At 39.0% G+C, this 20,209-nt stretch overlaps 1 protein-coding gene across 3 annotated transcripts in view; it reads left to right on the forward strand.

Annotated features, from left to right (window-relative positions):
* The window catches only part of DENND5A (DENN domain containing 5A), a 74,524-nt gene that overhangs the window by 43,542 nt on the left and 10,773 nt on the right, over window positions 1-20,209 (forward strand). The window contains exons 10-21 of one of the 3 annotated variants that reach the window (XM_054201093.1): window positions 89-182; window positions 2,173-2,280; window positions 3,250-3,381; window positions 5,031-5,183; window positions 6,061-6,165; window positions 8,460-8,544; window positions 10,446-10,530; window positions 11,549-11,677; window positions 15,559-15,680; window positions 17,548-17,693; window positions 18,271-18,389; window positions 19,584-19,765. In XM_054201093.1, the coding sequence (XP_054057068.1) occupies window positions 89-182; window positions 2,173-2,280; window positions 3,250-3,381; window positions 5,031-5,183; window positions 6,061-6,165; window positions 8,460-8,544; window positions 10,446-10,530; window positions 11,549-11,677; window positions 15,559-15,680; window positions 17,548-17,693; window positions 18,271-18,389; window positions 19,584-19,765 (1,460 nt within the window). The remainder of the gene's footprint in view (window positions 1-88; window positions 183-2,172; window positions 2,281-3,249; window positions 3,382-5,030; window positions 5,184-6,060; window positions 6,166-8,459; window positions 8,545-10,445; window positions 10,531-11,548; window positions 11,678-15,558; window positions 15,681-17,547; window positions 17,694-18,270; window positions 18,390-19,583; window positions 19,766-20,209) is intronic. The other 2 variants (XM_054201091.1, XM_054201092.1) reach the window with 2 other exon arrangements.

The raw sequence follows: 20,209 nt of genomic DNA on the forward strand, positions 1-20,209 counted from the left end.
TACAATAAGATAGAAACTTATTTCCCCCATTGCTGCTCCCCTTCACCCAACTCTTGACATTTGCTTAATAATATTCCTCTATCTGTAGGTGGACAAAGAGAAATGCTCCTGCACAGTGGAGGCGAAAGGACAGACAGAAGCAACACACAGAGCACTTGCGTCTTGACAACGATCAGAGAGAGGTGAAAACTGTTCAACTATAGAGATCTGATTATTTTTTTTTTTCTGATTCCCTGAGTAATGCTCTGTAACCTTTATGAAATGTCCAGACAGTTACTTGCAGTCCATCTCTGCTCTCTTATTTGTATTTAACACGAATGAAGTTCCTGGTCCTTAAGAGATCAAAAATACTTAGCTTGCTTATTCTAAAAGTTATGCCATTTTTATCCCCTCTCAAGACAAAATTATTTCATCCTATGTATAGGAGAGTTCCCTGAAAATGTCATCACTTGCTTTAAAGTTAAATAAAAAAAAAAAGGCGGGGGGGGGAGAAAGGTGGGGGAAGGGAGGAATTAATTTTAACAGTTTTAGCCATGCATTTCCAGTCTCTAATTGACTTCATCACCCTATGCTTCTGCTGATGGAGGAAAGATAACCACCTCCAGAGAGTGATTAATTTCATCCTAAAATCAGAAGCATTGCCTCTTGGTGTTGCCTGTTTTTCTTCTGTAGACCATAAAAGAAGTCTTAAGGTGGGAAACTGACACACAACCTCATGGTAAGGTGGGATTGTGAACCCCACCCACACTGTCAAATTTGTGTCTACCTGTTTTTACACAGCACAGTCTGATGCTGATTTACCCACCTTCTGATCTGATAACTTTTCTCATCAGTGCTTCTACAGCTGACACAGTTGTTCTTTGTGGTGAAGGCATTTTGAAAGATCTGGGTGATGTGAACTAATTACAGTACAGTTTATGATTCATATGATACAGACTGCAAACTCTTACACCGGGTGTCATTTACAGGTGATTCCAAGAAGAATCTGGTTTAAAATATCAGAATTTTTTTTTTGTTTACTAACCTCAGAGCTCTAGTTTTGTTTAAATATATGTTGTTCGTTAAGACAATATTCTCTTGCCTTGTTAAATATTTTCAGAAAAGCTTCACTTGGAATTCTAAAGTAGTCTCGTGTCTGTAAGGATAGTGTTGTCAAAATCAAGTATTTTTGTCTGTCCAGTTCATTCTTTTGTGGTAGTGATGAGTTTAATTGCCATTCCAGTGTACTCATTTCCAGAATTTTCTTACTGGTTTGTTAAAATTTTGTTGAAGTGTAGTGTCATCTATGTCATTCATAACCATGTAATAGAAGAATGTCTGCATAATAAAAAAAAAAAAGCTGCGAGTAGTTTCTGGCTTTGACATGTTCCATATGCTCAGATAACTCTGAAGTACTTTTTACTTAGAAGTAACAGAAGTGAAGAATAATTGATTTATAGCCTCACTGTTGCTTTTAACAGTTATGATGTTTAGCTGTTATGATGTTTTATGATTTCAGTTGGGTAAAAGGCAAAAATCTACTTCTAGTGTCTGGGGGTTTTTTGGTTTTGTTTTTTTTAACTGACTCTTCACATGTTGATTATCCTGTAGGAGCTACTCTGTCACATGAGGCAAATAACTTCTGAGGAATAAAAATTACAAATACATGGTCTGGTGAGGGTACCAACTGCCAGGTTATTCTGTGCTGGTGTTGTAGGCTTTTATGCCGTACCTTGTTGATGACATGACAGTGATTGGACATTGACCCCCTCTCCCAGTGAACCAGAAAGAATGGGGAGGGAGTTCCTTCCGAGATGAACACTGGGGATTGGGCCAAGCAGGAGGCAGTGGTTTCAAAGTGCAATGTTGAGACTTTTAGACAAAGTGAAGCTTTAGGACAGCCAACAAAAATGTGTGGAATTGAGAGTTAGTGGCTTTTAACTTACAAATATTTGTGCCCAGTGGAGGGCAGAGTTTACACCAATACAATAAATACCATCTTTTCTTTTTTCCTTTCAGCTTCATTAGTTATTAATTTATTTTTATGTTGAATGCTTGGGAGTTCTGCATTATGTTATGTCTTCACCCTTTTCCTTTTCTGTTTTGCATGCTTGCTTTTATTACTTCATATGTGCTTACCACTTTCACTTTACCTGGTCTCCTTGGCTTTTTGCTACCAACTTATCCTGCCAGCACCTGGATTTTTCCATGTCAGAGCTTCAGTTGCAGTTATGTTTAGACTGGGACCAGCATGATTGGCCCTTCGTGCCCTCTATAAAATCTGTGTCAGAGCGTTATCTGGTATGTCCAATGCACAATATGACTGTAATCGTAGTTCTGGATAAAGATGCATAATTAAGTGTATGTATCATAGCTCTTTAATGCATGATGGAGAAGGTGTGGTTTTCCCTCTTCTCAAAGATCATATCATGTTTGACAAATCTGTCTATTCACTGACTTTTCATTCACTGACTTTTCAGTCAGTCATTATATCAATGTAAGCTAGAGAAGTTACCTATTAATCTGAAATATTTACTAATCCTGAGTATTCTGTCAGTGCCTGTAGAGGACTTTATCACTTATTTGCAGTTGGCTGTGCCCCAACCAATCTATCACCTGTCTTTCAAAACACTTGTTGTATTATTCTTGTCTCTGAGGTGAAAACAATGGCAACTCCTTGATGGCAGTAAGAGGAGCAGAAAAGCTCTTTGAAGCATAGTGAGTTCAGGAAAAGATTCTGCTCAAAAAGTGCAGATGGTTCACAGCTGAGAGCTGTTAGTAGCATTTTGCATTGAAAGGCTGGGAGGGTGGGTGAGAAACAGGAGATCTGCAGGAATGCATAGCACAGATCTCATGCGTTGTCAACGTACTGACCAGTCTGCCATTTGAATAGTCTTCATCTGGATAATTATTACAAATTTTCATTTTTATGAAAAAATAACAATTCCTAGTGGTGGAGAGAGTAATTGAATCTCTATGCATCTAAATATCCTTGACAGTTTGTATTGTGTTTTTGTTATTCTACAATGTATGTTCTAATACTAGATAGAAAATGTAAATGGAGATTTGACCTCCAGAGAAATAGTACCTTAAATATCTCAGCCCAATATAATGCTGGATATAAAAAGGGGCCTTTTCTGAGAGAAGATGTGATCCTTTTCCCCTTATTGCACAGGGATGGGTTATAAAGATAAGTTTACCCTTTTCTCTTGGCAAAGTAGTCTCACTTGTACTTTTATCTGTGTTTGTCAATTTTCTACCCCGATACAGAAGTATATCCAAGAAGCCAGGAATCTGGGCAGCACTATTCGGCAGCCCAAACTGTCTAACCTCTCTCCATCGGTAATTGCACAAACAAACTGGAAGTTTGTAGAAGGCTTGCTGAAGGAATGCCGAAATAAGGTAATATAGAGAATAATTCTGCTCTCTTGCACCTCATATTCATCCTTTATGGACCATTTTGTGGCCAATCTGTTTGAACCCCCCTCTTCTGCCATCTGTTTCTGCCTTATCCCTGTAAAGACTTTAGCATGGCATTCGTATAAAGATTTTTGCATGGTAGCAAGAAATTCATGAAGAGATAACTTAGAAATTCTGCAGAGAGTGGAAACTTTATTAAGCCGATTTATGATAGAGAATGTAAAATAACAGAAAGAGATTGAATATTCTGATGGGTCTTTGTGATCCTGCTGCCCACGTCTATTATAGCATATTTCAGTTATCACTGGGAGACTATACTATTTCAACAAGAGTCAATATTCCAAAAGCAGGGGTTATGGTGAAAATGCAGGAGCTTTTATCATAACTAAAGGAAGTGGGTTAACAAACTTCTGAAACATATGTTTTCAAGCACTTAAAGATACTTGGCATTAGTTTGTAGACATGCTTCACCAGTATAGATTTGACAATATATTTATCTGAATTAAATGTTAATGTTTATAGTAACACAGTAAAGAGAGTCATTATCAAATAGACACGTTCTTGCCTTAAGTCAGTGGAGGTAATAAAGCAATTTCATACAACTTTTCGTAAAACTGTGTTTAGTACATGCATCTACTTCTGATTTCACATTTGTTTTCTACATGTTTGAAACTGTCCGAATAATTCCTTTCACTTAATAGAGACATACGATGGTGAAAATCCTCAGAGATAGACTTGGCTCTTTCACTGTGGGTATGCATCTCTAGTGAATGTAGTGAGCTTGCTGTTAGCACAGAGAGAAAGTGCCAGGGTAGGTGAGGAGGAGAAGCTAGAGACTAACTTGGAGTTCTTTGTCTCAACTAAGACCGTGCATAGGTGTCTAAGGGAGTATTACTCATTTGAGAGCTACTCTAGAACAGCAAGATGAAAAAACGTGTACGAGATGAGCAGAAGTGATTCCCTAGTCATTTTTCCCTCCAGGTAGCTATACGATGAATATATTGTGACTGGGAGACTGTACTTTTAAGAGCTGGCGAGAGCTTTGTTGACCAGTATGAAATTGTGCATGATTTAGGAGAATGTGGCTCATTGGGAAACTCAGGAGATGCACTCCGGAATGGATTTGGTTTGAAAGCAAATGCCCTCCTGACAGAACAGGGTCTCACAGGAATGACATATCCTCCTGCTACTTGGAAGCAGTTGTGCACATTCATCTCCACTGGGAGGAGGTGGACATAGCGTACTGCCCCCAGTCCAGCACTCACTAGGCTTCAGAAACATCGAGCCTGCCTGGCAGGGCCTTGCCGCTTGACTGTCTACCTTGTCGATGTGTGACTTGCTGTTCCCTTTGTTGGGGTTACTTGGTGGAGTTTTATGTGCCCATGTGCAAGCTCCTTGTGAGAAAGACGGAAGAGGCTCTAAAGTGATCAACACTGGTGCTGCTATGGCTTGAAAAACAGGGATAAAAGAAACACAGTCCTGCACTAGCTTCAGAAATACCCCATACACCCAGTTATTCTGACAAATCTTTGCTATTGTTTGCTTCCTTGTTGGTTGTTTTAAAAAGTGTTAAGTGATCTTGGAAGTTCCTGTAGAAGGAATTAACTCTCTTTTGCCTTGTCCTTTTTGAGACCAAGAGAATGTTGGTTGAAAAAATGGGTCGAGAAGCTGTGGAGCTAGGTCATGGTGAAGTGAATATCACAGGTGTAGAAGAGAATACCCTGATAGCCAGTCTGTGTGACCTCTTAGAAAGGATATGGAGCCACGGTCTGCAGGTCAAACAGGTGAGAACAAATATTCCTGTGTGTTGCAGTGTACTTTCCTAAAGTCGTGTTATGCTCTTCCTCTCTCTGCTTTCAGAGGATACCTGTTGTGTGTATATAGATGTGTTAAATACTTGTGTCCCCCCAGTCTTTTTTGTGTCAGTTACTGCCCCCTTATCTGTCTCCACTTTACTCTGGGGTCATGCAAATGCATGTGTAGATGTGTCCCACCGATGACTTCTTGGAAGACTTTCTTTCTATTTAACCTGTTTGGGTTTTGTTTGTTTTGTTTTGTGGTTTTTGGTGGTTTTTTTAATAGTAAATATTATTTACTATTAAATAGTACATTGTAGTAAATTACTACAAGTAAAACTATTTCTGTGTTCTCAGTTTTTTGTTACTGGAGTCGCATAGACTATCAGGCAGCATATGCTAAAGGTGCGGTCAACGGGATATGGTATGGGGAATTGTTTTTGTGAAGGATAATTTAGTTTTTAAGAGTAAAACCCTTGCTATTTGGCTCTTTCTGAATGGTGTAGAGATAGTTAAGTGACACTTACAAGCTCACAAGTTAGAGGTGTTGCTTTTTGTATGAAATTAATAATTGTTTGCCAACTCTTTGGAGTTGCTTGTGGGTCTAGATGGATTTTGGAGGGCCTTCCTACCTTCTTCCTCCTTTGTATATAGGAATACCAAGGACAGTGGGGATGATAACTTTTTTTTTTTAAAAAGAATGTGCCGAATAAATGTATATAATCCAGGCAACTGTAATTCATTATCTCTGTTCCCAGCACCCAAGCGCCAGTGTTTAAATCTGCTCTCCTTCAAAGTATGTAGCAGTTCTCTATGTGAAGATTTATCATGTGATTCTCTCCCTTCCCTCTTGTATATCACTTAGGATAGAAGCTGTACTGCTTTCGTCTTAGAAGACAGAGCATCAGTATACTCTGCTTCAACTCAGATTTGGGCCTTTCAGACCACCAGACGGCCAACCCTACATAAGGTTAATGCTTTGGATTGATTGCAGATGTTGGCAAACAGTGCTGAATGGTGGAATAAACAGAGTGGTAGAATATAATAGAGGCCTCATGGAGGAAGTGCAGTGCATATCATATTATGATCTACAGTTTAAAAAAAAAAAACAAACAAAAAACAAACACAAACAACAGACCACTAATTCTCTGTGTGCTCTGGCCTTTATTAAATATGCAAAAGCCTGCTGTTTTGTACATCGATTTTATTTTATTTTTCAATAATGAGCCAAGGAAGACTTTTCTTTCTCAATTGACCATAGTAATGAGGATGGCTTTCCTTTCACCAATCCCTGCTTTTACCTCTTCCCTGCTGATGAACCCTGATAATCCTATGTTAGCTACCTACTGATTCTTCCATGTGCAAAGTGAATCCACACCTTCCTTTGTCCAGAGCAATGCAGGAGAGTTGTCAGATGTAGGGTCTAATGACTGAAGTAGTCTGAACTTTCAGAAAGCCTTGGTTATTCCCTTGCCCTTTCTCTGTCCCACTGCTATCCTTAGGCTGTTCTCCTTTCCCTACAGCTTGCATCATCATTGCTATTTGTTGAAGTTAAAGGAGAGTAACATGGTGGTAAAGGAAGCGGGCAGATATATACTGCATGAGTTCTTACATTCACCATGATTGTTGACATCTATTAGCTGCAGGTTCCTTTGTTTGCTGCTTTATGCGATCTGTTGTGGTTCTCCTTGCCATGGCAGTTAGTTGCTGAACGCTAGACTGTGTGTGTATGTGTGTGTTTATTGAGAGAAATGCCATTTTGGATGTAACTGTTCTCTGGTTGATGTTTTTCATGCTTTCTTTTTATGTTTTTTATAAGACTTGCAATTTTGGCTTTCTGGATTTCAATTTTGGATCTGTCAGGTACAGACATGAGGCATTGAGCGTCTCTGGATTTTTTTTTTTTTTATACCTTCACCACTGAATGCATATTTTTAATACATTTCTCTTAACACAGATGTTATAGACACTCTAGGCTTTATCTTGTGGAGGCGTGCCACTTCTGGAATAATCCCTGATGGTCATTAGCCTTTTATGTCAATGGTAGCGAACTTTAGGATTGAAGTGTTTAGAGATTTGTTTTTTTAAGAAAGCTTAAAAAAATTTAAAATGTTTCAGAGTTGAAGCATAATGACTGCACCTCCAGGAAGGCACTTACATGATTTTAGATGACATTTATAGTGCTAAATTGACAACTGTTGCTTTACAGTCATGGTTTCTTTCTGCACAAAGTTGTAAATAAAAATACGGCTTTATAATATAACTGCTTTTCTGAAACGCAGAATTGCTAAATCTTTACTGGGATTTCAAGTTAATATAATAATTTAGGAAGATCATAAGTAATACTAATTAATTTCCTCTGTAAGTACTTCCAATTAATGTGCTGGAGAGTCCCTGTTCAATTACTGCTGTCTTTCTGTGGCTTTGCAAGCTTTTGATTTGTCATGCAGAGTATTTTAGGATGAATCCAAGAATCTTTTTAGTTTGCCAGCAAAAGATTTCCTCACACTCTGCTTTAAGCCACCAGAGGTTTAAGAAAGGAACATAATGAGCAAGGTGCACTTTTAAACATCATTTAATGGATTTATCTTGGCCTAAGTACTACATCCCTAATTTTAAATTGGTTTTATATTGTGTAGAACTGGAGTATTCTTGCTGATAAGCTTTCATTGTCCTGCTTGCATTCTGTGTTGTCTTTTCTTAATGTGTTTGTGATTATCCAAGTCCTTTCCTTGATGAAATTAAGGGGGATCTTTTGAGGTTCTGAAAATTGGCAGCGTGCACCTGTATCCCTGAATTACCATCCCATTCTGCCATCCCATGGTAAGCCATGCAGGTATAAGATGGTTTACTCAGGCTGGCTCTGTAACGCTTGTCATCTCACTGCTGGAGAGGCAGGGAGGGAAAGCCACATGGTACGGGTTACAGCCTCAGCCGCAGACTTAAAACCCTGCTGGCAGATAGTGTTTTGCAATGTTTTCTTGTCAGGTTAATGAACTACGAGGAATGAAGTTCAATTGACTTTTTCCTGTTACCAGAATCATTAGATCTCAGCAGTTTGACTCTTGCTTTTCTTTCTCAACCTCTTTACAGCTCCTGAGCACCTCCAACTTGTGTCTCGTTTTTGTTTTTTACCAACGCTTCCTAGGGAGAGACACATTTAAAGAAAGGTTTTGTTATGGCTGATACTTTCAATGATGATTTAAACTTTTTTTTATTTTATTCAGCTGATAGTGATTTCTTTAATATTATTTTTACTTTTAGGGAAAATCTGCTTTGTGGTCTCATCTGTTACACTACTTAGAAAACAGACAGAGAAAAACTACATCAGGCAGCTTCAGTACCTCAGGTAAGATCGGCTTCTGCTGGAAGAAGGTGATAAAAAACTATGAGTAAGAGCTATTTGCAGATTTGCATCATGCAGAGATTGTTTCCTTGGATATATCCTTCACTCAATATGACTGAATCAAGTATTGTATCCCCTACAGAATTAATGTGGACCTGGTGTATTGTCTCAGTATATTTTGTGGAAAATAAACTTGTTTGGATTGGGTCCACTTGTTTCGGTCTGGTATCTGACTACTGCAGTAGTCAGATACCAGAAGTATCTGATATTTCAAAGATAAACTTAAAAATGGATCGCTCCCATATACCATCCTCTATATGACACACAGTCACTGCCTGACTGGCAAAGCATATTATGTTATGGATGGGGGTGGAAAACAAGTGTAAGCAAAGACAAAAAAGACATTAAGGCACTGGAGCGGGTCCAGAGAAGGGCAACGAAGCTGGTGAAGGGTCTGGAGAAACAAGTTTTATGAGGAGCGGCTGAGGGAGCTGGGGTTGTTTAGCCTGTGGGAGGCTGAGGGGAGACCTTCTCGCTCTCTACAACTACCTGAAAGGAGGTCGGAGAGAGGTGGGGGTCGGTCTCTTCTCCCAAGTAACGGGCTCAAGTTGCACCAGGGGAGGTTTAGACTGGATATTAGGAAACATTTTTACGCTGAAAGGGTTATTAAGCATTGGAACAGGCTGCCCAGGGGAATGGTTGAGTCACCATCCCTGGGGGTATTTAAAAGATGGGTAGATATTAGGGAAACCATTAGGGATATGGTTTAGTGAGGGTTTTTGTCAGAGTTAAGTTGATGGTTGGACTAGATGATCTGAAAGGTCCCTTCCAACCTAGGCAAATCTACGATTCTATGATTCATATAAAATTGTGCTGTACATCCTGAAGTTTTACATTCTCTCTTGAAAAACAACTGAACAGTAGGCTTACTGTTTAAAAGGAAAAGACATATAAAAAAATACAACAAACATTGAAACGTATTTTAATTTTTGTTATACCAAGTGTTGTAGTAAAAGTAATATTGCACATTAGATCTACTGATAATATGTTTCTGAGGTTGCTAATGTAATTTTTTTAACACTGCTTCTTGTGTCAAATAGGGGCATAGTGTATAACTTTGCAGAGAACAATGGGGTTGGAGGAGGCGGTGGGTGCCTTTTGGGATTTTTTGTTTTGTTTTGTTTTAAAGTTGCTATAGGCAAAGAGTTGAGCATTACTAACACGGACGAGGTCCTGTAAGCAATAAAAAATAAAGATTTAGAAAGCATTAAGGTCTCCTAAATGCCACTTGGTCCGTAGTGTTTCTGCATATCAGACTGAAGTTATAATTAGTTTTGTGCTTTCGAACTTGGTATTGAGGGCAGGGACTATATTTAACATCCAACCTGATTCTACAGTGGAATTTGAAAGATAAGAGTAATAATATTGCTTAAAAAACCCCAAATGTGCAATTTTAAAAAGTAGTGGAGTTACAGGAGTCTGCAAAGTGATAGATTAGTTAAGCATATGGCGTGTGGTGTACTGAGTAAAACATGTTGAACGCTGTTTTCTGGTGTCAACAATGCCAGTCAGTTTTACTACGTAGAAAGAAAATAGGGTAGTCTTTAGAAAATAATACTTGATTAGTATATGTCTTAAGCCATTTGATGTCATAGCAATTTTGGTTGACTCTAAGCTCATTAATGTGTTAATGCTCAGTGTGTGCTGATCTGCATAACCATCTATGTAGCATATTAGATTTTCATGTCACTTGAAGTGGAGATATGCCACAAATCTTCACAAAGCAGCGAGTCACCAGTAGCGCAAAAGTGCAAGTTTATGTTAATTCACCTTGTTTTTTACATTGATTTTTAAATCTTTAGATGAATTTCTACTAACACGAAATTCTGTTCTTCTGAATCTAGGAATACTTCTTGATTCAGAAAGGAGGAAGTCTGATACCAGTCCAGCCATGTCACCTCTTAGAATCTCTCTCATCCAGGATATGAGGTGAATTTAAACTATTAAAACCAACACAGAAAACCCATGAGATTTGCATATTTGTTTTCTGTGTGTAATGTATACCATACAGAAAAGTCTGTGTTTTATACATCAGGAGGAGGATGTGGGGAAGGAACGTGCTGAACTGTTTTAAAGTACATAGTGCAACTTTTTCGTCGACCTTTACAGAAATGTTTCTTACTGAGCAGGTTTTATATTGTCACAGCTACTAGCTTATAGAAATTCCCCGACACGGTTTTCATCTTTTTGTAAGTATTCTGTATTTTATTTCCACAGAGATGCGAGTGTAGCGTATGTATTTTCCCAGTCATTGCCAAGTTAGTTTTGTAGCTCTGAGCTCATTCTTGCTTCACAGTGAAGAAGGCAGTTTAAAGAACTTGTTTGATCTGAAGGATGGGTTTATTTAACATTGAGTACTGTAGTGTGAATAAAACTAACTTCTGCTCAATGCCCTCTTTTCAGCACATCAAAAACAATATGCAGAACTTCTAAATTATTTTGAAAGGATTTTTCTTTTCTCCTTTTACCTTACCAACATCTAATTTTTTTCAGTGAGGAGGAGTGAACTTAGGATTTTCAAGGGACATGCTTGTCCTTTAAAAATGTATCATTTGTGTCTTGTATGCAAGAAAAGCTACTACTGAGCATGCAAAGACAGTGTTTAATTTTCCAAAGCGCTCAGCCATAAATATTGCAGTGATAAGGTCCAGAATGATTCTTAAATCATGTGAGGCAATGGGCCTGGTTTAGAATTTAGTAAATAGGGCACTGCATTGCAGATATTTCCGTTTCAGGCTCTTACTCTTTTTCAGCTAGATATGCAAGGAATTTCAATACTGCTGAATATTAAGGTCGTTGTGCCTCTTTCCAGTAGTTTGCCTGATATTTTACTTTATTAGCAAAATTCCTTTTTCAGCTTAGCTTGGTTCAAAAGAACTGTCACACTTTGAAAATACTGAGCAGGGTCTTTTTTTTTTTTTTTTTTTTCCCCCCTCCCCCTTTTCAGGCATATCCAGAACATCAGTGAGATCAAAACAGATGTTGGCAAGGCCAGAGCCTGGGTTCGTCTCTCTATGGAAAAGAAGTTGCTCTCTAGGCATCTAAAACAGCTGCTTTCGGATCACGAACTCACAAAGTAAGATGGTTTATCTTGGGCAAAGCTTTTGAAAATTAAGCCTGTTTAGTTGTTTGACTTCAAAAACCCAGAAGTGCCTATTCTTCCATCTGCTTAGCACTGTGCAAAATTAATGGAACAAACGATCCTTCCAAGTGTGTCTATGTACCTGTGCATGAGCTATTTGGGAATTATGATTCAATGTTGCGGTTCTTCAGATACAAAATCGGTTCTGTCAGCGTAGACTGTCTCCGACTTTGAGGTGAAACAGAAATCTTCAAAAATTACTAGAGACTAAATGAAATGGGGCATAAGTCCAAATGCCACTACTTTGCTGAGTCAAACTTTTTATCTTGGCCCCCTTTCTGTAACTGTGGGATATTTGGTTTCCTTGGATTATTTGTGTGTTTTGGCAATGAATGACAAAGTGCAGCTTAGGTCCATGTACGCAGTTCTGTCATGAGGAGTGTAAAGTCACATCCAGATGTGCTTCTGTGGTTCACGTTAGTGTGACTCAAAGTGGGTGTTCCTTAGCTTCTCACCTCTGTTGCCAAATCTGGGACATTCTTGTGAATTCTTTCAGTGCCATGTAAAATGATGTAGATATCAACTTCTGGTGTGGTTTAAGAGAGCAGATAAAGGGTGTACATGCGGTACCTTGAAGGTGACTAGGAAGGCTGTGATGATCAGTTCTTGCATCTCATTTTGGGGCAATAAGCTCAAGGTCTGGTAATCTTTTGAAATCTTCTGTTTACATCTTTTAGAGCATGATTGTCCGCATCTCTAGATCAAACTGACAGTGTCTCAGCTTTAGTTGTCCTCTCCTACACAGTAAAGGTTTTGCATTTGTAGCTTCCTTAAGAACATAAGGTGAATTGCTTTTGTAATAGTGAAATATCTGCTATTATGATACCTTTTTTGGTTTTATTACTTATCCTAAACATTTCAAAATATGTGACTTTCAATTCATTGTATATGAAGTCATAAAAAAATTATGAAAAGACCCAACCATTGAGACGCAAAACAATATCTAAAGAGTAATTGGATTTTAGGAAGAAAATGGGAGAAGTATATAAAGTATGGGGGGGGAGAGGGATGTGAGTAAAAACTAAAGACTTGAACCTGGAGAGAGCTGCAAATACCGCTGGCTTAAACTCTGTCAAGAGTACTCTGTGGTAGTGCTTCTTACAAGTACACGTCTTGAAGGGCAAAAGGAGAAATGCTCAGCACAAGGATCTATTTACTTGGTGATGTCCAGAGCACGTGTATATTATACTATCTTTGTAAACATAAACAATTCTTTTGTAAATAGTTGCACAAATCAGAGTACAGGCCATATTTAATACTGATTGTTTTAGAAGTAACAATTTGAGGTTTATTTAGCGTGACCTGTGCAGAAGAAAAAAATTCTGTTGCTGATAAGGTTGAATATACTGTTTACTCTGTGGAAATTAAAGGTTCTCTTGTGTGGGCCCTAGTAATTATCATTAGCTTTAATTGAAGACTTCTTTCTGGAGACAGCTTAACCTATGCTGTCTTTTCTTCCTTCCTCTCCTCCCACTCACACTACCTTCCAAGAAATGTCTTCCCTCCCCCATTTCCCCTGAATCCTGACTGCTAATTATTTGAGATTTGCCTTGTATTGAATTATATTGGACTTTCTGATGAAGCTGCGGCCTTCCAACAGTGAGCAAGGAAAAGCTGAAGGGCAGAGTGAGGACAGCTAATAAATCTACCTGTATCTTTAAATTAAGGTTAGGCCTTTCCAGTGAAGTCATCGGTCCAGATCAGGTTAAATTTAGCAGTGCTTGTCCCATGCAGAACAAGTGCTAGGAAAGGACTTTCCACATACCACCGCACTCCACTGCCCAGCCCTCCCCCCGCAAAAAGAGGGGGAAAAAAGCCCCCAAACCCCAACTCTCTTAACACTGGCCAATGCACTGTTTGTCTATCAGACAGATTCGGATTCTCTAGAACAGAGTGAGACAGCAGCAAAACTATGTTTAAAATTAAAGTGACAAGCAAAGGAGCAACTTGCATAGGAGTGACATAAGTTCTTTGTAATCTTGTGTGCTTTGTGCTGCATATTTAGATAGCCTACTTAAAGAAAGGTGTTCTAGGCAGCATGGATTTAAAGTGTGCACTGTTTGGTTTTTTTAGCAGAAGCAGTGCCAAGTTCAGTGAGGTACTAGAAGCAATTGTGCCCCTTCTGCCATTTTACAGTTAACCCAATTGTGTGTTGTTTTTTGAAGCAACTGTTAGATATTTTAATTAACCCATTATCTTCACTTTGCATTTGCTAAAAAAATAAGAAAACTGAAACGTTCAGTTTCTTTCTAGTCTGCAAAAGCACTAGAGTTAGGGAACAGGAAATCGCATAGCTTCATTCCCCTGAGACCTTTATGTGTTCAAGTAAACTGAGAAATCTCACACTTGGAAAAGGCAGGACAGCACATACCCTTGTGGACAGGCTGCCTAAACATGTGGTTCAGATTGTTCAAATGAAAGATGGACACAGACACCCATGAGACCTTTGTGGGTTTGCTACTCTTGTGGCTACAGGCAGGTTATGTTGATTTAAGGCTCGGTGTCTTTATTTCCATTGAACGTTTCCTGTTGGTCTCTAGTGTTATGTTTGTTATGTAAGTGAGAATGTGTGTGTGCTAATCATCATTGATTTGTTTTGCAAATCTCTGGCTTGTGAGTCACTTGCTCACTTTTTTGTAATTGATATCTGAAATTGAGGGGAATTGTCGGGATGCCCTCCTGGCAGGAGCAAGCTATCCATGGCCGTGTCAGCATTTCTAATGCCCAGCTTGTGCATTCATGATGTTGTAAATATTCCCCTGTTGTCAGTTGGATTTTGATGCATCTTGGCATGGTCTTTCTTTATGATTATTCACCAACACTGGAATTATTTATTGATTGCATAATTAACAGAAATTGTGTTGATTGCTATGTACAAGTGAGTAACTTTAAGAGTATTTCCCTATCGCTTGTTACCGTTCCTTGCACTTGAAAAGGTTGAGGTTGTAAATTCTTTTCAAGGTTTCTTAGTTGCATGTCTTGCAGTGTTAAATTCTCTAATGTGTTTTTCAATAAGTGTATAGGATTGTTTCTCTTTACAGTGCATTCTTCTGCATAGGCATTAGTGTCTCCATTAGTGAGAGAAGGCTACTGAACTACATCTTTTGATATTTCCACTTAAAAGAAATTGCAGTTCTGTGCAGTGTTGCAGTTCTAGCAAAGAGTTTGCAACCCAGTAAAAGGGAACAGTAGGACTTTAGCCCACCTTTGCCATATTTATGATTTTGATTATGTCAGGAGCTGTGTACAGTCAATACTGAAGCTATTCCCTAGCTTAACGTGTGGGATGTTGTAGACCCTGGGTTATCACTTATAACCTAATACAAGCAGATATCCCCAGTGTTTGCCCTAGTGTCCTTGAAAGAGAGTCTTCTAGCTCTCTTACATTGTGTGCTGGAGGACTCTCCCACGGCACCATCTGCTCAGAAGTCACTTATGAGAACTCTCTTTACTTCATTTCTGTCATTTTACATGGCCAAAAGAAGTCAGAGGATTTTTACCAAGAAAATACAAAAGTCCTTTTTCCATCTTTTGGGGTCGTTTTGGGTGGGAGAGGACCCTTAAACCACCCTAAACCTTGCTTTCAAGGGTTGGAAAATGGTGTGAAGTATTGGATTGATGCACTTGGGAAACTTCAGACTTGCAGAGTGTTGACATATCTTGGCACATTAAATCCTGTTGGCTGTACCAGTATCACTTGTCATTTGTAATCGCTTGCACATTCTATGTAGTTTACCTAATATATATGCATAATAGAAAACATTTCACTGAAAGCGTCTTGTTACTATGACAGATTATTTGTTTTGCTTTGTCAGAAAACTCTACAAGCGTTATGCATTCCTCCGCTGTGATGATGAGAAAGAGCAATTCTTATATCATCTCCTGTCATTCAATGCTGTTGATTACTTTTGCTTTACCAATGTTTTCACAACAATCTGTAAGTATTTGCTTTCCCTGGAACTCTGGTTGAGTCCTTACCCAAAATTCTAAACATCTCTGAGCAACATGCCACGATGTAGTTGTTCTGCTTTCTTCTTGGTATCCATCTGTGTATGCTGTATCGCTATTTCTGTGATCCTCTCAGGTGGGCAGTAGTGTCTCTCTCTGTGTCACTAAAGGCTTTTGTTTCTAACTTGGTAAAACATGGGCAGCTGTAATCCTCTTAATTGGGGGAGAATTCTCAACAGAAAATTTTGCGGTGGCTGTGTGTATTGTACTGAACAAGAATAACACATGCTAGGAATTGAAAAGAAAACAAAAAAACTTTTCATGCTCAGCCTACTTTGCAGCATGCCTGTCTCTGACTCTGGGATAATAATGAAATGCCCATTGAAGTTTTTTGTTGTGTGTTGGTTTTGTGTGTTGTGTTTTTTTTTTTTTTGTTTTTTTTTTAAGATGCCCTAGAGAAACTTTTAACCTGTTGTTGCTGATGCTTAAATGCGTTACAGAGTTCTCATGCATTTGTGGACCTGCTGCCCCAGGACCTCACTAATAAGGCAGAATAAGGAAAGACTTTAGCAAGGCTTATAAAATTGGGGCTGGGGGCGTGTGAAAGGACCCCGCTGGCCCCCTGGTAGGAGCTGCCCTTGATAGTGCATTATGATCCATATTGTGTGTATGAAAGACAAAGCAAGCAGACGTCTAAGCAAAATAGGTTTTGGTCTTGTGGGCGAGTTCTGGACGATGCTAAAATCTGGTCTGCTGGATGCAGTTAAATTGTCACTTACTTTGAGACTATCATCACAGAAAATAAAAAGGGAAACATTTTAATCCATTCTTAAATGCTATGAGCATCAAGCTTTTAAGAAAATCCAACCACCAAGTGCTTTCTTGAGGGCACTGACAGCTGAGGAGACACTGAGGGAGAAATGTATTAAACGCCTCAGCTGAAAAGCCTGAACTGTAATCCATTTATGCACTATAAAAGAAGGGCATTTCGCCAAGAAATACAATGACCGTTCAGATAATTGGATTTTGTTATAGAAGTTTGGTTAATAGGGGGCTGTGTATGCGATGCTAGGCGATTGAAAAGCATATGCATTTCCTCAGGAGCACATGCCTCCTGACTCAGAGAAAGGGGCGGTAACTCAGGTGGTACTGTGTTGAATTGGTCACTTGTAAACCAGGGGACCAGAAAGCATTTGAGCATGTGTGTGGTGCCAGTTAGAGGGGAAAAAGTTGTTCTTTTTAAAATCAAGCAGTCTTACAGTTAGCATAACTCAAAGCAACATGATAGAGAGAAACTTGCAGCATTATAATGCATTTTCACTTGAATTTGTTCAGCCACAGTAGTGAATGCTGCTGCAAGCACGCCCTGCAAACAAAGGCTTTCGTTAGTAATTGAATGGGAATTGGTGTTAGTTGCGTAGTGTGCTTACACGCACACACACAAAAGCAGGCAGTTAGGAGCTGAGCTACAAAATAGTCCTGGATGCCTGAATATTCTGTCTTTGCTTCCTTGTCTTTAAGCTGGGGACAAGTTCTTCATGACATGTTTTGAGGCTGGTAAATGAAAAATTATTGTACCCATATGAAGGCATTATTCCATCCATTTTTCTTGTTTCATTTGACAGAGTCTTGCTGTCTGCTCTGCTTCTTAATGACTGCTATGTGTACACTTCCTGATTGTCAATCAGTGCTTAGTGTGCAAGTGTCAGCATGATTAAATAGCAGTTTTGATGCTGTTTTAACATTTCATGGTACTGCAGTATTATTTTATGACTTACCATTTCCCCCTCTCTTCGTTAAAGACGTTACATAATTATCATTCATTTTTGAAGTGTTATTTCTTCTTGTGTTTGCAGTGATACCATACCACATATTGATAGTTCCTAGCAAGAAACTTGGTGGCTCGATGTTTACAGCCAATCCTTGGATCTGTATCTCGGGAGAACTGGGTGAAACAGCAGTCCTGCAGATTCCCAGGAATGTATTAGAAATGACTTTTGAGGTTTGTATTGCTTGATACAAAACATGCTTTGGATGTTCTCTTTGTTCAAATTTAAGTTCTCCCCTTGCTGTACCATCTTGACATATGTTTAATTTCTTTAGTCTATGAGGTTAGTCGCAAATGCTTCCTGTGCCTGCACATAGCAAATTTAATCTGTATCTAATGACATGCAGAACAAAGTGACTGACAAATCTTTAGTGCAAGGATGGACAAGACTGTCTTTATATTACAGTTTTGTACTGTAGTGGTGGAAAATGTCATATCCTCTTCTATTGGAAACAAAGAATTGATTCTGCTCTGATTTTTGTGTGTGTGCACACATTGGGTAAAATTTAATTGAAAAATCTAGTTCAGCTGATGTTTTCTCTGCTGATCAAAATAGTATTTAACAAAACAAAGCGAACAAACAAAACCAAATAAAGCAACCTACCCCTAAATAGCCCAGAATCAATCATGCAGTTAGAAGAGGAGAACCACACTTCTGATTCCCTGTCTGAGCATGTTCTCTAATAGTTTACTCCTCCAACATGCTGTTCTCTCTCAGTTTACTCTGACAAACTCTTTGTTTAATTTTCAGTGCCAGAACCTGGGAAAACTGACCACAGTGCAAATAGGACATGATAATTCGGGACTGTATGCCAAGTGGCTAGTGGAATATGTTATGGTCAGAAATGAAATAACAGGGCATACTTACAAGTAAGTATCATCCAGACATTTCATGTTGGGTAAGTAGAATTTCTGCAGGAGCTGGCACAATAGGGCTTGTTTGATTAGAAAGGTCTTATCTCCTGGGACTCTCTTGTCTACAGTTGCCACTACCTGAAAGTGTAGAAAGGTCATTTGGCTTCTGGCATTAAACAAGTCATGATTCTTACAAAATTAAATGGAGTTTTCAGTTTGCAGATGCTCATGTCTAGCCTCACAACATTGGTGGAGAAGATGAGTTGACTGTTGTGCATCTTAAAAATAATCTGTTTGAGCCTGGGGATGAAATAGCAGATTAGAGCTTGCTGCTTACCAAATATGGGTGATATTTTATATTAAGGCTGAGTGCTTTAGATATTATAGAGGGACCTTTGGACACAAGCTGGAACACAAGGGCTTATGAGTGTTAGAAACCTCCATTTACGTAGTGAAAGTAAGGGAATGAGACTTAAATTTATTTGTGTGAGGTGCAGCATAGTTGGATGCTCTGTCCTTTGCTTAAACAAACTGCCAGGCTCATGTTGATGACACATTGGTGGGTAAATCCACTCAGTTCTCCATGCCAGTTTGTTAGTAATTAAATGAGGAGACAAGATCCTATTTTTGGATGCTCTTCAGTTTTTCAGTTAAGCTGATTAAACTGACGTGAGCATTGATTCATAGAAAGTGATAATGAGCAAGTAAGCACGTGTGCTTTCTAGTGTGTGATTTAATATCCCAATTTCAATAGATGTATTGGTGTTTTGGCATTTAAGTGTATGTTCGGGGTGTTTATTTTGTGGCTGGCCTGCTGTGTAATGCACTCAGTGAAAGCATAGGTGTATTTCACCACCCATCTGTAGTGTGTAGTGGGTCTTCCCGTTCTACCTCTTCTTCCTCTGTAGTCGTCAAATCATGTGCTACATGTAGGACAAGGACAAGGTAAAATCTGCCACTGTTTGCTTTGCGGATCATCTAGGGTGACATTTAGCACAAACTGGAACTGAAAAGCTGTTTTACTTTTGCTCCCTCTGCTGGAAAAAGCCAAACCCAAGACTTTGTTTATTTGTTGCTAGATGAGTGAAGTATTTCTAATAACTATACTAGCAGAATTTGGGTTTTTTTGCAACTGCAGTTGAAAGTCTTTGGCATGGAATTGAATCTGGGTTGAAGGACTTGATCCAAATATTTCCTTTATATTCTTAGGTTTCCCTGTGGAAGGTGGCTTGGAAAAGGAATGGATGATGGCAGCTTAGAGAGGATCCTGGTGGGAGAGTTGCTCACTTCCCACACTGAGGCTGATGAGCGACAGTGCCGAACGCCTCCTTTGCAGCAGTCACCAAGCATGATCAGAAGATTTGTCACTATATCACCAAACAATAAGCCAAGTGAGTGGTGGGGGATGTCTTGTTCTTCTCTTGTACTGTTCTGCATCATCGCCTGAGGAGTGCTGCTTGCAAACAGAACTGTAGGTTTTATTGTATTTTAGAACTGTAGCTTGGAGAGGACCTGTGAAACTCACTTAGCGCAACCCCCTGCTCAAAGTCCAGCTAACTTCCAAGTTACAATCCTGAGCAACCTGTTCTATCTATTCAGGTTTTGAAAGTCTCCAAGGATGGAAGGAAGATGTCTCTGGACTCCTGGTCCAGTGCTTTGCTACCCTGGTAGTGTTTTCTGTATTCTTGTCCTTCATCTGTGGAATGAATGCTATGGAGGAAGGTAGAAATTTGCTGTCCTGTCTCTATCTTCATGGATGAAAAAGCTTGCTAGTGCTTTCTGTTCATGGACTTTTAGTTTTGGATTGAGATCACTTTTCTGGGATTGTCTTATTC

The sequence above is a fragment of the Rissa tridactyla genome, chromosome 4 (genome assembly GCF_028500815.1).
Source record: "Rissa tridactyla isolate bRisTri1 chromosome 4, bRisTri1.patW.cur.20221130, whole genome shotgun sequence".
NCBI lineage: Eukaryota > Metazoa > Chordata > Aves > Charadriiformes > Laridae > Rissa > Rissa tridactyla.